The sequence below is a fragment of the Schistocerca americana genome, chromosome 4 (genome assembly GCF_021461395.2).
Source record: "Schistocerca americana isolate TAMUIC-IGC-003095 chromosome 4, iqSchAmer2.1, whole genome shotgun sequence".
NCBI classification, from domain to species: domain Eukaryota; kingdom Metazoa; phylum Arthropoda; class Insecta; order Orthoptera; family Acrididae; genus Schistocerca; species Schistocerca americana.
Genome location: NC_060122.1, coordinates 280,980,606 through 280,996,149, shown reverse-complemented (window position 1 = coordinate 280,996,149; position 15,544 = coordinate 280,980,606). Strand labels below are relative to the sequence as shown.

The 15,544-nt window shown below is 40.4% G+C and overlaps 1 protein-coding gene across 2 annotated transcripts in view; it reads left to right on the top strand.

Moving 5' to 3' along the window:
* Positions 1–15,544, top strand: part of LOC124612507 (protein maelstrom homolog) — a 105,141-nt gene that overhangs the window by 32,672 nt on the left and 56,925 nt on the right. For both annotated transcript variants that reach the window (XM_047140752.1, XM_047140751.1), the window contains exon 7: positions 14,316–14,509. In XM_047140752.1, the coding sequence (XP_046996708.1) occupies positions 14,316–14,509 (194 nt within the window). The remainder of the gene's footprint in view (positions 1–14,315; positions 14,510–15,544) is intronic.

Below are 15,544 nucleotides of genomic sequence, written 5' to 3'. Positions count from 1 at the left end.
ACTGCGAGGCTTGTTGCTCAGTAAAATGACTCAAGTTACAACCAGAGACATTACTACTAGCACTACACACCTGAAAATCCCTTGTATAATGGTTACAAAACTGAAACTTGGTAACTGGAGGAAATCGAAAATAGAACACGCCTCCCACGTAATCCAATACCAGCCCAGTAAGCTCTATAAAGTTACATCCCAATAGGATATCCATTCCCAAATTCCTCACTACACATACCTTGACAGGTCAAGAAAAATCGCCAACTCTGCACCCCACCATCATTTCGCCAACCACATCTAAACGCTAGCCATTTACACCCCTACAGATTACCGAAACACTCCGCAGCACTGGGAACTTACAAATGAACTTATGTCTTTGATACCACTGATAGTCGATAAGAGAGATATTACTGCCAGAATCAATCGGAGCACACACCGGCTCATTGTTCAAACTTGCGCAAGCGAACGGTAATCTAGCGTTCGACACTGCCCAGACTATGTTGCAGGCACTAGGAATGGGACCACTGCGACTTCGCCTGCTTGCCAGCTGGTGTCAGATGTTCGACATTGCTCCCCCCTTGACCTTGCACTCACGTGCGAAATGTCCCGGTTGGTTACAACGCTAGCACACGACCTTAGCAGGTACGCTACTTGCAGGCTGGTAATTCCTTCCCTTTTCCTTATACCCACTGCTACCAGAAAATCCTTCGCACTCCCGCATGTCATCTGCTCAAACCCCCTCAATTTCATGAACTAGCCATTCCAAGTCTGCGATGTTGGCCTTTCACCGAACAATACACGACTCCGATCTTCCGGTTTCAACCCCCGCACTATACTTGAAACGACTTCATGCTCCAGGAGGTGAGTGTGAAAGGCCAGCACCGCTGTTTGTACATTGGTTATGTAGTCACTCAGGGACTCCTGCTTCCTCTGTTCTCTGAATACATATTTATTCACTAGGTGGCTTTTGTCCCAAGCGGTTAACTTTCCCTGCACGATCTTTATTCGCAACCCACTCAAGCTACAGTCACTCTCAAGAACGGATGCTACTAATTGAGTCAAGGAACCACTGGATAAAGGATAGAGCAACTGACACACCACACCACCCTTGCCGGCGCATTTAACACATCAGCAATCCTCTCCAACTTAACTAAAAACCACAAAAACTGAACTAAATGCCCCATGGATTCAATCGACAAAGACTCAACTCTCTGGAATGTGGACACCAAGGGGTTTGGAAGTTTAGCAAAATAATTATCCCCACTAGTCTGATCTCGGGATCCAGTCCCAGAGGACTCCATTGGCAAATTCAACGAAGCGTCACCTCCCTGTTCACCCTCCACTGCAGCGCTTTCCCATTCCAATGCACTCAACTGAACTTGCAATTTCAGAACCCGCTCCCGAAAACATTTGCCTTATCCTTGAAACCCAGGCTGACAGCCACCTGCACAAGATCACAAAGTCAGTTAATGAAGTGAGTGATTTTTACGTGCAGACGGTATACTTGCGAGTGAGAAATCTAAGTTTGACTGAATCTGATCCAGGGAGGAGGCACAAGACAACAACGTGTCGCCCACCTGACCAACGCACTCCGCGGATACCTGGATTGGGAGCACCACTGTGTCTCGCAGGCACGCAGACAGCTCACGCACGCCACCGTCGTCAGGCTGCCCCCGAATCCGTAACTCGTGTTGCAATTGGTCCTTCTTCAGGCACCCAATCCCCATGACCGCACATGCAGACATGACAATTCTGTAAAATACGCACACTAACAGCACACAGCAGAACAACAAATTTACAATTTAAAGACAATATCCATTAATTAAAACATGATCCATGTGCAATATCAGTAATCACAGAGCAACCACGCTCTGCTACCAGAAAGAGCACGGGGCTCACAACCCGAACCACACGCCACTGTTAAGCACTAATGAAGGACTGGGTCCATTACTTCCATTACTCATAATTCATTAAGGTCAACCCAACACACTTATTTCAAATAACATAAATGTAGTTACATTTGAATCTGTCTGACATTAAACAGGAATTAAAAAAGCAATTTCAATATCAGCTGATTTAGTGCGTGAAGCGTGAGTTAAGCCAATAACCAGGTAAACTAAACAGTTCACCGTAATTCAAAAGAAAGAGAAAAACAAAATTGGATCAATACATGCCTTTGACAAATATCCAAAAAAACTTACAATACTACTCAAAAGAATACACTGAAGTGAGAATCAGTCATTCACCTGACAGAACACTTCAAAATGAGTTCAATTACACAGCTGCGCCCCAGAAAACAGCAAGACATTAAATACACTTCGTTTGACGGTTAACAAACTCTCCTGTTTGAACTGCAGTGTCCCAAAGAAACAGGCGCTTATTCTGAAAGAATTTTTTTTAAATATATGTTTAATTTACAGCATTAAGGAATTCCAAATCTTTCCCCTTTCTAGGCGGAGGCTGAGCCAGAAACACAGTTTTACTGTGAAATCTTACAGGACACCCGGAAGTAGTAACAGACAAGGGGTCGGCACCCACATGTAACACAGGCTGAGAGTCAGGCTGGGAGCACACCCTACGTGAACTTGTTCACACTATGCTCACCACAAACTGTAGACATTCTGGCTGAACATCTGCTTGCGGTGGCTGCCAGGACGATGCAACCAACAGGCCCACGCTGTGCTTCTCACACAGGCACCTCAATTTGTACAAACATCTAGGCCAACACCAACTCCGGACTCCCCTCTCACTGCGAGACTTGGCACAGTTTATATGAAATGCCTTCCAGGCAACCAGTAACCGCCGTAGGAGTTTCATGATTAGCAAACAGCCCCAGCGTAACAGTCATCACACATGTGCTTACGCCCTAGCCACAACTCCACCAGTCTCACCGGCCGCTCCAAACCAACTGCCTCTCGCCATCCTGCGCACCCCAGCCGAAAACGCAAGGATACTCATGCCCAGGGACGCGCCGAAGATAACAAGCTGATCACTGATGATCGACAAGTGATCTGGCTCAGGTACAGTTCATAAACTTTTGATGTGTTACAAAGATGAAGATAAACTAGTCAGTTTTTGTGTCATAAGTGACCACTTTGAACACAATACTACAGCAATGCATACTTTCGAACTGCTATTAACAAACTATATAAAACAAACTACTCTGCTTAGCACAGTTTTGCAAGCAGATGTAAAAGCAAAAAAATTAACATTTCCTTTCATGAAGGAGATTTTGGACTTGCTGTAGAATGGCAGTTTAAGGAGGGCCAGTCTGCAGCGGATGTGTGAGGACGAGATATTGGTACCTCAAGAAATATTTTAATGTTGTGAAGGACAGGTAAAAGAAATTACCTACGTTTTTGTAAAATGTGATGAAATAGGAGAACTCTGCACCAGTGTGTTGGAGGAAAGATTGAACTCTTTTCAGAAGGTTAAAGACACTGGTACTTTAGACTTTTTATGCCCTAATCGCACAACTTGCTCAGGTGTATGTTCACATCAACATCCCCTGGTCATGAACTTCATCAGAGTGGAGAACTTGTACCACTGAATTTTCAAAATAGAAACATAGTGGCTTGTGTTGACAATGAACTGTAGTGGATTGCTGAAGTTGATAATATTGATTGTCAGAATCAATATGTGCATGTTATATTTTACCTCCCACCGGGATCTAGGACCTCGTTTAAAAAGTTGAGAAGGATTAAGTTGGATTCCAGTTAAATATGTACAAATTGTTTCCCCTCCCCGAGGTTTAACCAACTCTATTGACATGTACTGTCAACAGCTGAGACATCTTGCAAATGCAGTCCAATATAAATGACCTGGAAGGCTGTCGGAATTGGTGCTTCCCCATGATAATGCCCACTGCCGTTCTTCTAGACTGACAAAAAAATCACTATAGAAGAGTTGGGTTGGGAAGTCATTGTGCACCCACCTTATTCATCTGTTCTTGTGCCCTCAGATTTTCGCATTTCCTGCTTTATCAAACAACTTTCAAAGAACTCCTGCCCTGAATGGAAATGCGATCCAAACATGGCTCGACAAGTTATTGGTCTCAAAATCATGTGATTTCTACAGTTGCGATATTGAAAAGCTACTGCAGCTTTGGCAGTCTTGTAAATAGAGGAGTACAGTTTATTATTGGTGACTAAAGTCCTGTTATATGTATATCAAACTTACTGAAAAATGCTACAAACTTACACAATAACCCATACTTTATTCCATTAGCCTAATATCGCAGATGTTAAAACTCACTTTTTACTAACGTTTGTATTTTTTCAGAACATGCAATTTAATCTCAGAGTTGAAATTTATATTGAAGTTTGATGTCGTAAAAAATCTGTTAAGTGCGTAATTTACAGATTTTTTATTGGGTCCACTTAAAGATATTGCGGGCCAAGAAATGAAAAAATCCAAAAAATACGTTTTTTAAAGTGGTGTATCTTTTTTAATGTAAGCTACTCACCAGTGATACTCTGTAAAAAGTAACTATGTTATATAGTGTAGTAGTGGTTTTAATTTGTAGGCCAGCTTTTGCTGAAATAATTGTTCTTTATTGCAATTGCCTAAGGCAACACATCACTGAATACTATATTTAGCGGACTATAAGAGACACCTTAATTTTTAAGCAATATTTAAAAAAAATTTTTAACACTTTTATTATTAGTTGAAAAGCCGAACTAAAAAAATCTTAGTTTATAAAACTGAACTGTCCTCTAAAATCTCTGAAAATTTCTCCTACTTCCTCCTCCTCCTCGTCCTCCTCTTCATATGTAAGATGGTCTTCACTGCAATCGACAGGGATGCCACAGACCACGTCTGTTTGATCCGCTGACACGCTTGTTCAATTGTAGGTGGTTTTAAAGCTCCCTTTGACGGGAGTTCTTGTTGGGTTTCATCCATAATCTGTTTGTTGCATTCCTCTGTCATCTACACCTTAAAAGGTTTATTTATCAAGACATAAAGAGGGTGTGCAATAAGTCCTCCCAAAATAACAAGAAGCTCTGTATTTCCCTGTCTGTTTCTGTTTCACGGAATTTTCCAAGTGACTACTAAACTGATCTAGCACAAGAAGAGAACTGTTCTTCAATAAAGCACCTTTCCTTCTCTCCCACACTCTGGTAATCCATTATTTCATAACAGCTTTGTCCATCCAACCTTTGTCATGTACATGAACAACACCTGGCAGTATTTCAAAAAGTCTGGAATTGTTTTGCACTTGAAAATGATAATTGGATTAAGTTTAATACCATCAGCACAGCTTGAAAGGACAACAGTGTAGTGTATTTTTTAATGTCCACTTGTTTTCATAGTGACAATTTTAGCACCTTCCATCACAACAGTTCTGTTAATCGGCACATCAAAGTCGTAGAGGTTTCATCCATATTTGCTGTTTGACTTGGTTCCACACTGTTTAGCTTTCGATTTTGAATAATAAAGCAATGGAAACATGATAATTTCTGTTCATACTCTTGCGACATTTTTTGAGGTACTTTGGTTTTGGTTTGCATGCTAAGTCCTTGATGCTTCATAAACCTATAGCAACAACCAACTCCACCCTTGAAGTCTGTTAAGTTCCACTTTAGAGCTAGCTTACGAGCACGTATTTGAATAATTTTTTCCATTACAAAACTAGCTACTAATAAAAATATTATACTGCTACGGATAACTTAAATCACTTTCAATTAAAGTTCACTGGCACCGTAGACTGCAATGACGCATTGTATGCTAGACAGTTTTCTGGGCTTCTGTGATGTTGGGGCAGGAAGGAGACAGTGTCAGCAAGCTTGTGAATCCCCGAAACTCGTGTTCATTGCATCGATGCACTGCTGTTGCCAGATAGAGATAAGTTACCCAAGGCATCAGGTATATGGCCAGTTTTTAAGACTGGTGGGAATTTTAAATCAAACACTCGAAATTTTTATTTTTATTTCGAGTATAAGATGCACGTGAATTTTGTCGGCAGTTTTTTTGAAGGAAAAGTGCGCATCTTATAGTCTGTACAATGCGGTGATTTAAAAAATTGCAGATGCTTGCAAATGCAAAATAACTCTTGTGGCCTGAAACAAAAATGGCCGCCATTTATGAATCATAAACAGTAAACATTTTCTGAAATGTTTTTGAGCTTTCTAAACATTAGGGAATTCACCCAGCAAAGATAAAGTTTTTCTGAGATAGGAAACAATAATTTTTTTTTACCTGGACTACATGGTTTGGAATGACTCCAATAAAAAGATTATTATTTTGATCAGTCAGAATATGTTAGAAATTTCCAAAGCAGTTAGTCTTACGGTCAGATAAAAATGAGACTTGGTGTGACCAATTAAGAACATATTTAACGTTCTCTCTGTCACAACATATAGCATAACATTAAAAAAGATTTTAGCACTTACGTCATGAGGACTAGGAAAAAAAGTATTGTATCCTTGTTAGGGTGACTAATATCCATGAAACTTTATGTTGTGCTTATACACGTTGTGCAATAATGGAAGTCAGGTAATAACTGGATCTGCAGAATATTTTTGTGTCTGTTGTTCAAATGGAGAATAAATCCATCTTCTGTGTTGTCATAAAAAAGTCTTAATTTTCTTCGTCAAGGTCTCTATTCTGTAAGCCTCTTCAGAGTGGAGACTGCTTCAGGTGCCATTATCACTTTCTTCTTTCATGTCTCATTTTTGATGATGTACATGGAGGACGACTCGAGTTCATAATTTTCTTATCGTGGTTTTCTCCTGGATATATATGTGAGAGGAAGTGCTATGTTGCCTGACTGTTTTTAGAATGGAAGATGTCCAAATTTTAACATTTCATTTTTCCGTGATGGACAGTATATCAGCAATATAAATTCATCCTAAATGTATGAGAATATTGGGAGTGAACTCATTTAAAATTCAAATTTGGTGATGAGATGGAAAACCTACTACTTAATAGTTAATGGTAGAAAAAAATACCAGCAGTAGCTTCCTCAAGGAATTAGTTTTAAAATTGAAACTGGAAATTTTCACAGTATTAAAGAAACAAGGTTTTTGACATATTTGAAAGCTAAGCTTCAGGTATACAAAATTCAACCCTTTTGAGACAGCACCTGATGCACGATTGAAACTCTGGTGCCACCTCAAAAGAGTTCAAAAAAACTTTTTCCAAAAGTAAATGAGACAATTCAAAGTACGGATGGACTTTATAATAAACTGTTGTAACTATCTCTGGTGTACATTATTCAAAGTTCGACTTAATGCCTGATGCCATGACAAGTATATACTGTAGGAAGTATATCAGAGCATAGAATAGCTGGAAAGATGGATGTAAGTAAAATAGTGCCTACAGCAGAGAAACAACTAGGCGAAATGACAAAGCCCAATGGATATCTTTGGATAACACACTAAGTATAAATCCTATTTGATGTAAGGAGAAGAATAAAAATTACAGTAACTTAAGCAGAATCCAGGCTGCAGTGGAAAGAGTTGAACACACAAAGGCGGCATACAGTTAAAGGTGTGTGACGGGGTTTTAGCTTACCCACTCACATTTGTCAGTCTTACATTGTTAAACTACTAAAGAAGATACAGAAATTTAGAAAAGTCACAAGTTCAGAAAAAAAAGAAATGAAAACTTTGAAGATTTTATGATGTAATTTTGTCAGAGGTGGCAAAGGAATTGGTAAATGACTTGAATGGACTTGAGAACAAGTTATAAAATAAACATTAACAAAAATAAAACGAGGGCAATAGAGTGGAGGCAAGTTGAAAGGATACAGAAGTAATTATGTTAAGAAATGAAACTAATAGTAGTAAACAAGTTTTGCTCTTCTGGCAGCAAAACTGATGATAGCAGAAGTAAACAGGATATTAAATGTCAATTCACAGTAACAACTGAATCTTCTGTTGAAGGAGAAATATATTAACATTGAATAGAAATTTAAGTATTTCTTCTTTCCTTTCCTGAAGGTAAAGGGCCTTAAAGTAGTGCACCAGTTTTGAATGAAATAATAATTTTTTATTGTTGTGTGCAATTTTGGTTTACATAAACATTGAGATTGTTGCCTCAGTTTGAATTTCTCGTATTTCTTCATTCTGTGTCTTTGGGGAATGAGAAAACCCTTGCATGGTCCTGGGGAATGAGAAAACCCTTGCATGGTCCTGGGGAATGAGAAAACCCTTGCATGGTTCAGGAGAGGGAAATGGATCCACAGTAAGTGATGGTTTGGTGTAGTTTTTGGGTTGCTGGCATAATCTGCCCTTAATTTTTTTTAAGATGAAGATGAGGCAGAACAATCTGTGGCAGTTAATGTAGACATGTACTTTGTGATGATGAGAGAAATTTTGTGTGTCTCAAGGGCTCAGCATTCGTTTGTTGAGTACGGGCTTGACGACCCCCGGGGTTCCTGAGCTGGGGACTGGTAAGCGCCACCAGTCCTGTCACTGTAAGCTCTCATCATACTTCAGTTGACCACTGTGTGGCACAGCGGTGGAATGTTGTATGTTTCGAAGAATGGGGGGTCTTGGCTTCACTGCCATGGCAAAGGAAGGTACACATCTCTACAAAAAAAATAAAAAAATAAAATAAAAAAAAAACTCAACTTCAAAGTGTGCTACATGCTGAGGAAGTGAATGGCTGTTGAGGTAAAACAGTCTTTAGCTGGCAACCTCTGGGGCACGTGCTGTCCCCGAGTTGTATAAGGCTTGCTCAGGCATGCAGTGCTCCGCCCGGGTTGACGATCCTTTCCCTAGTGTCTCATGAAAGTACTACTACTACTACTACTACTACTACTACTACTACTGTCTGGCAGCAACTATACCCACTCCTCAAAGAGAGCTCGGTTGTTCAGTCCTCCAGAAAAGAAGTCTCTGAATCATAGTAACAGGGCATTAGTGTGTCATAACACTTTCATTGTAATCAAGTGAAAAAGGGGGAAGCTTTGAGAAGATTTCCCCTTTCTGTATTCACAAGACACTGGAAGGTATTGCTGTGTCTGACAAGTGTCAGATGACTTCGTAATGGAACACTTTAAGTTGAAACTGCTAATTACAACCAAACATCTAAGCATCTGTGATGGAAGGCCTTAGGTGACTACCCAGTCGAGACTGAGTTACATAACACCCTTAACTTTAGTAAGGGCGTGGTTACCTGCTCCGATATAATGGAGGTGGACCACGTGGAGTTATGTGAAGAATGGAAAAAATATGGGCGTCACAGAAGTGCAGAATTATATGGGGAAAGTCAATGGCCAATTGGAAAAATCTGGGGTTCACAATGAGGAAAGGAAAATTCAAGAGTTGAAAGTAAAAGAGACGCATACCCTATGGTGAAGCTAAAAAAGCTTTCAGAGCTATGCAACCACCGGTTTTTGCTACTAGTTTTCTGTCAGCCCTTAAGACACCATTTGCTAAGTGTGATGCCTCCACGCAAACTCAGACCACAGATTCAAGTACGAGCACATGCATTTGTCGATGTACCTGTGGGGGGAAATGCTCCACTTGCAACTGTAGTCATTTGGAAGTCGTCAGCAGTAGGCTTGCCACCTAGGCCACATACCACTCCTCGACATCAGAAGCCAACTGAGCCATCCCCGCAACCCAGACAACAACCTCCTGTCAGTAAAGAAAAACATCCTTCAAAAAGTCCAAGAAAGTGGTAGTTGAACCTTTGGATCAATGAGCTCTCTCCCTTCCTGGTGGAGACTATGCTCTTCAGGATATGGACTTCCAATCAGAGGAACCAGAGAGCACAGAACCGGCTAACTTTCCTCCTGCCCTCCCTGGTAAATCCCCACCTCTGAGGGAGAAAGGAAAGAACAACCATTGCTAACCAATAGCAGTGGAGTTTGAATGGATATTGCTCACATTGGGAAGAATTGCAGCTGCTGGTCCAGGATAAACCTATCTGCATCTGCTTACAAGAAACGCATCTTAGTCACACACACACACACACACACACACACACATTACGGAGCTGCTCTCCTGTCCTCTTACCACGACCATGCAAGCTATTGCTGTGAAAGTTCTCGCACCCTTTAGTATCACAGTGTGTTCTTTGTATCTGCCCACCAATTAAGCTTTGGATGCAGAATCACTGGCAGACCTCTTCCAGACACTCCCATTCCTCCATGTGGGAGACTTCAATGCCCACATTGTGCTGTGTGGCTTGGCTACTACTTGCTCGGTCGGATGATCAAGTGACTCATCCATTCTGAGAATATCTGCCTTCTGAACGCGATCAGGTGACTCATTTTTCCACAGCTACAAGGTCTTTTTCAGCTATTGACCTTTGTTTTTGTTCTCCAGGTATTGCAGACTCAGTTCAGTGGGAAGTGGCTACAGATTTACATTCTAGTGACCACTTCCAAGTGTGGATCCGTCTGTCGACTAAGATCTAGGATGGTGGATGGATGATACAAAGGGAAAATTGGTTACAGTACAGTCGACAGGCAATTTTTGAAATAAAGGATTGTGTAAAGGAGGTGATGGCCCATATCACTCGTGAGATCCAAAATGCTGCCGCAGAATCCATTCCCAGGTCTAGTAACCACCTCAGACGACGGCCTGTACCTTGGTGGAATGACTACTGTCGATTGGCAATCAGGACCAGACGGACAGCTCTGCGGAGCTTCAAACACTGTCCAACTACAGATAATCTACATGTCTTTAGGTCTGCGAGAGCACATGCAAGGCGAGTGATCAAAGAACGAAAGAGGGCTTCCTTAAGGGAATTCGTGACTTTCATTAATCGATCCGCTTCTGCTGCGCAAGCTTGGGAATCAATAAGACGGATGTCAGGCAAGGGTATTACACATCCCCTTACGGCCTTGTCAAACAATGGCATCTTGATGGATACACCAGAAGACATGACTCACATTTTAGCTGAACACTTCTTTTCTGTTACTACATCATCCAGACAAGCTTCTGCTGTTTAGGCATTGCATTGGACTGTGGAGATGAGGAAGCTCAATTTCTTGTCACGCAATGAGGAAATCTACAACCTTCCATTCTCCATATGGAATAAAAAGAATCAGCTTTGTCGGCAGCCAGAGACACTGCTCCAGAACCTGACTAAATGCAGTATGCCATGCTTAGTCATTTGGGCCCTAAAGCGAAAGGACAGCTCCTATATTGTTTCAATCAGATCTGGTTTGATGGACAGTACTCCATGCCTTGGAAGGAGGCAATATTAATTCCATTCAGGAAACCAGGAAAGGACTGCAGCACCCCAACAGTTACCAGAGTGCTGCCCTTACCAGTTGTATGGGTAATACTCTTGAACACATGGTCAACCGCTGCCTCGTCTGGCTGCTTGATTCCCAAGGGCATCCGAGCCGTGTGCAGTGCGGTTTCAGGCACTATTGTTCCACCCTCGACAACTTGATTCTACTGGAGACGGTGATGCAGGAGTCCTCCTTAGGCCGAAACCATTTGGTTTGTGTGTTTTTTGACCTCGAAAAAACATGTGACACTACTTGGCAGTACAACATCCTTCGCCAACTTCATGAATGGGAACTACGTTGACACCTGCCACTTCTGATCCGATCCTTTCTTGAGGACTGGCGTTTTCATTATCTCATTGGCAATGCCATGTCTGATTGCTATGATCAGGGGAATGGTTTGCCCCAGGGCAATGTCCTCGGTGTCACATTGTTTGCCATCGCTATCAATGACATTTCCTCCACAGTCAGGAGCCCTGTCAAATGCTCTTTGTAGATGACTTTGCAATCTTCTACTCTGCCTCTGATCTTATGATGATGACGAGGCAGCTACAGCTGACCATTGTGAGGCTGGAAACCTGGGCCCAGACAACTGGTTTCCGTTTCTCACCTGATAAGACCGTGTATCAATTTTAACTGTGCTCTTCAAAGTTTAAACTAACCAGTGCTTGCAATGGGGGACCATATTTTAAGTTTTCAAAACACTGTGCAATTTTTGGGTTTATTATTTGACTTTAAATTAACTTGGCTACCACACCTGAAAGACCTACGAACAACGGGCTTCCGGTCGTTGAGTATTTTGAAATGCCTTGTTGGAAAAACATGGGGAGCTGACCAGTCCCGCCTCTTGCAGTGTTAAAGGGCATTTGTTCAATCTTGCTTAGACTATGGCAGTGTGGTCTATGGATCGGCCCGTCCTTCCTACCTCCGGACGTTAGATGCTGTCCACTATGAGGGCATTCGGATATCGCCTGGAGCCGTTTGGATCAGAGCAGTTCAGAGTCTGCGTGCAGAGGCTGGTGAACCACCACTCTGGATTCGACGACATATCCTTTTGGCTTTGGTGGATACACCTACATATTTATGAGCTAAGAACTGAATGTATGCTTTCTCTTTCGAGTATTAAGGAAGATGTGTTTTGTGTGCAAAACACAATGGTTCAAATCACAAAGTTCCACAGCCCACACATTGCCATCCAAATTTAATTTATGAGCCCAGCATTGTGTGTGTACTAACCCTTCTGAAACTAAAACCCTAACTGCATTTATACACTTGCCCATATAATGGGCTGAATCTGAAGTTGTAGAAACTAAATTTCTGTACTGAATTTCAAGTTTCTGTTTTACACTCATAATTGCTTGCACACATTCTGTAGCATTTGCATTTGCAATAACTTTCACTCCCCCGACAAATAATTTCTAAACTGCACCATCACCACAACTAAGTACTTTTATCAGAACCACAAACACACACTGCCCTTTTCTGTCTGTCGTTTCATCACAAAGAATTGAAACTCTTTCGTCTTTCACGGCTCCTTTTATTCTTTCCTCTTCTTCTTTGATGATTCGAGGTATGTAACCTTCCCATAGTCTTCCAGCTGAGGGTAAGCCTCCAGCACCTTAAAAATGTCAATAGAACTGCTATTAGAGTACTATGTAACGAATTAAATTACATTAACTAATTATAAGACTTTTTTAAGAGGGTGCCCGATGAAAAATTATTTTTAATATAGGCCTATTCTGACCAACAAAAATTATTGGCTGTGGAGATTACCTAATCTTTGTTGCGATTAGCAGACCGTAAATTAATTATTACACAAACCTGGTATGTATTTGTTCATCCATTCTCTCAGCTTCGGATGATCAACTTTTTCCATCGGAGTGTTAGCCTCAATGGAAGCTCGAGTAGTCAATAAAATGAATTCTTCTTTATCATTTTTTGCTCGTTTTGCTGCTGCAGTGACTTCCGTGAGTTTGTATTTTTATACCTGTAGTTGTTAGCACCTCCTTGTTCTACTTATGGGAAGAACTGTTATTAATGTTTCAGGCACGTGTCATTCCTATGCCACTCAACACACACATTGCAGTATTTGCACATAAGTATCTTCCTACTTTTGTCGAAAATGTAAAATCCTTCTGACGAAAATTCCTTTTCTCGGTCGAAAACTGTCACTATCATATTAATCATCTGTAGCACGAAAACAAAACACAAACTACCACAATCAATGCGCCGACAATCCACAATGATTTCCAACACGAAATACTGAATACACTGCCAGAACATAGTAGAACGTTTTTGGAATACTCGATATATTGTATATATCAAAATGGTGTACAATCGATATCCGGATTGTATTACCACAACTCCAATCGAATTTCCGCAGTTGAGTTCAAATGAAGAGATTTTGCAAAGTTTTGTCAATTATTTTTCGATTTGGCTTAAAAGTAAATAGTTTCGCGTTTTCAGAAAAATGTGTTAAATTTTGCGATTTTGCGCTTTACGAAAAACAGGTGCCTCTAGCAATAGGCTATAAGATTACATCAGTTTGGTATCTTCAGTTGATCATAAATTACTAAAAGCTCAGTTTCTTAGAGTTTATGTGAGGTATGCCTTTTTATTTTTCTCTCCCTCTTTCCTTTTATAAATGACAAAAATGAAAGCCAAAACTTTATATTATTAGGGACAGAAGAAGAGCAACTGTAAGTAGGTAGCTGAATCAGGGAGTTATACATTCATAAACTCTGAAATAACAAAAGCTCCCCAACCTCATGTTTTACTTCCACTCTCTCCTAGAGTATAATGGTATGTTGATTATAAGCAAGTTATAAAGCATTGCCAGACTGAAACTCAAAAAAATACTTGCCCAAGTCTTGTTACCCTAGCATGGCCTACAGTCTGACTGCTTCATTTTTGCCATTTATTTCTCCTGATTCTCTGTTATCAGCAAAGCATTTAAAGCATTTTCAGGGAACTACTTACTAGTAATGGATATTTTCATAACGTATTTACATGTATAAAACATTGTGTTACAAAAGTTTTAAGAAAAGATTTACCCCAATTTTTTATCTTCATTTGGAGTAATGATAATCATGCTTCATGTTTGATTCTGACAACACCTTTTCTTTTATAGCTATGCAAGAATATCCCAAAGTTCAAGTACCAGAGAATTTCAGAGTTTATCCATTACCAAAACTCTTCTTTGAACTAAGAAACAAAGCAGGAGATTTCGCAAACAGGTCTAGCAAAGCATTTCCTGTTGAGAGCTTGGCAGCCAGAGAGCTTGAGAAAAACTTGTATAGCTTCACACCAGGCATTTGCTGTGAGGTAAGATACAAAATACATATAATGCTGCTTTGACATTGTGTTTAAATATTGCCACACACCATATTGTAGGCATCTGTCTGTAAAATTTGTGACAGATGTCAGCTATGCCCAGTTGCACAAGTTTTCTTTTTGGCTTCAGATTAATGAAGTTACTCATTTCAGCAGTGAAGCAGAGATTAGTAATTATTGATGTCCAATAGCAAACTTTATACATGCAGCTGTTGATCATGTCAGTACCAGAAGGGTGTGTTGAGAAGTAATGCCTCGAATTTTTTTACAGGAAAATTGTTAAAGCTTTCTAAAGATAACGGACTTTATTAACATTTTACATTTTTATTCTTCATGTCTACATATTTATTTCTCAGCAGTTACCCTGGAGACAAACAGATTTCTCCCAATGAGAGATCAGTTTGTTGATACTGTCATTACAAAATGTTGGTCCTTGTTGATGGAGCCACAATCTCACCTCTGCTTGCACCACTTAATCACTATCAAAGTGGAGTCCTGGGATTTTTTTTTAAGTTTGGGAAACACATGAAATTTGGATGGAGCCAAATTGGGACTGTATGAAGAATGATCAGTGACAGTGATTCCAAGGTGTCAAAGTGTGGCAGATGTCACAGTGCTTTTTGTGGGCCAGCATTGTCACACTCCATGTGTGGATGAACTCTTAGAATTCAAAACTGTTACAGCACGCTGTTTCTCATGCACAAACATAATTACATTGCACACTGCCATGCAACATGCTACAATTTTGAGACATCTAAGAGGCGAGGGCTGCAAATATGTAAACCTGAAGCATAAAGATGTAGAATGTTAAGGACACTTGTTTTATGTAAAATACTCTGAGCTTTCGCATAAAAAATTCTGTGGAATTAGTTTTCAGCATGCCCTCATAGAATAATTTCAGCAAAACTGCTCTTGGATGTTGATCATTCATTAAATAAAATATTGGTGAATCCAAAACTTTAAGAGCATACAGCTGGACTTCTTTACACACAATACTCAACTGGGTGTTTCAGAAGTAATTGTTGT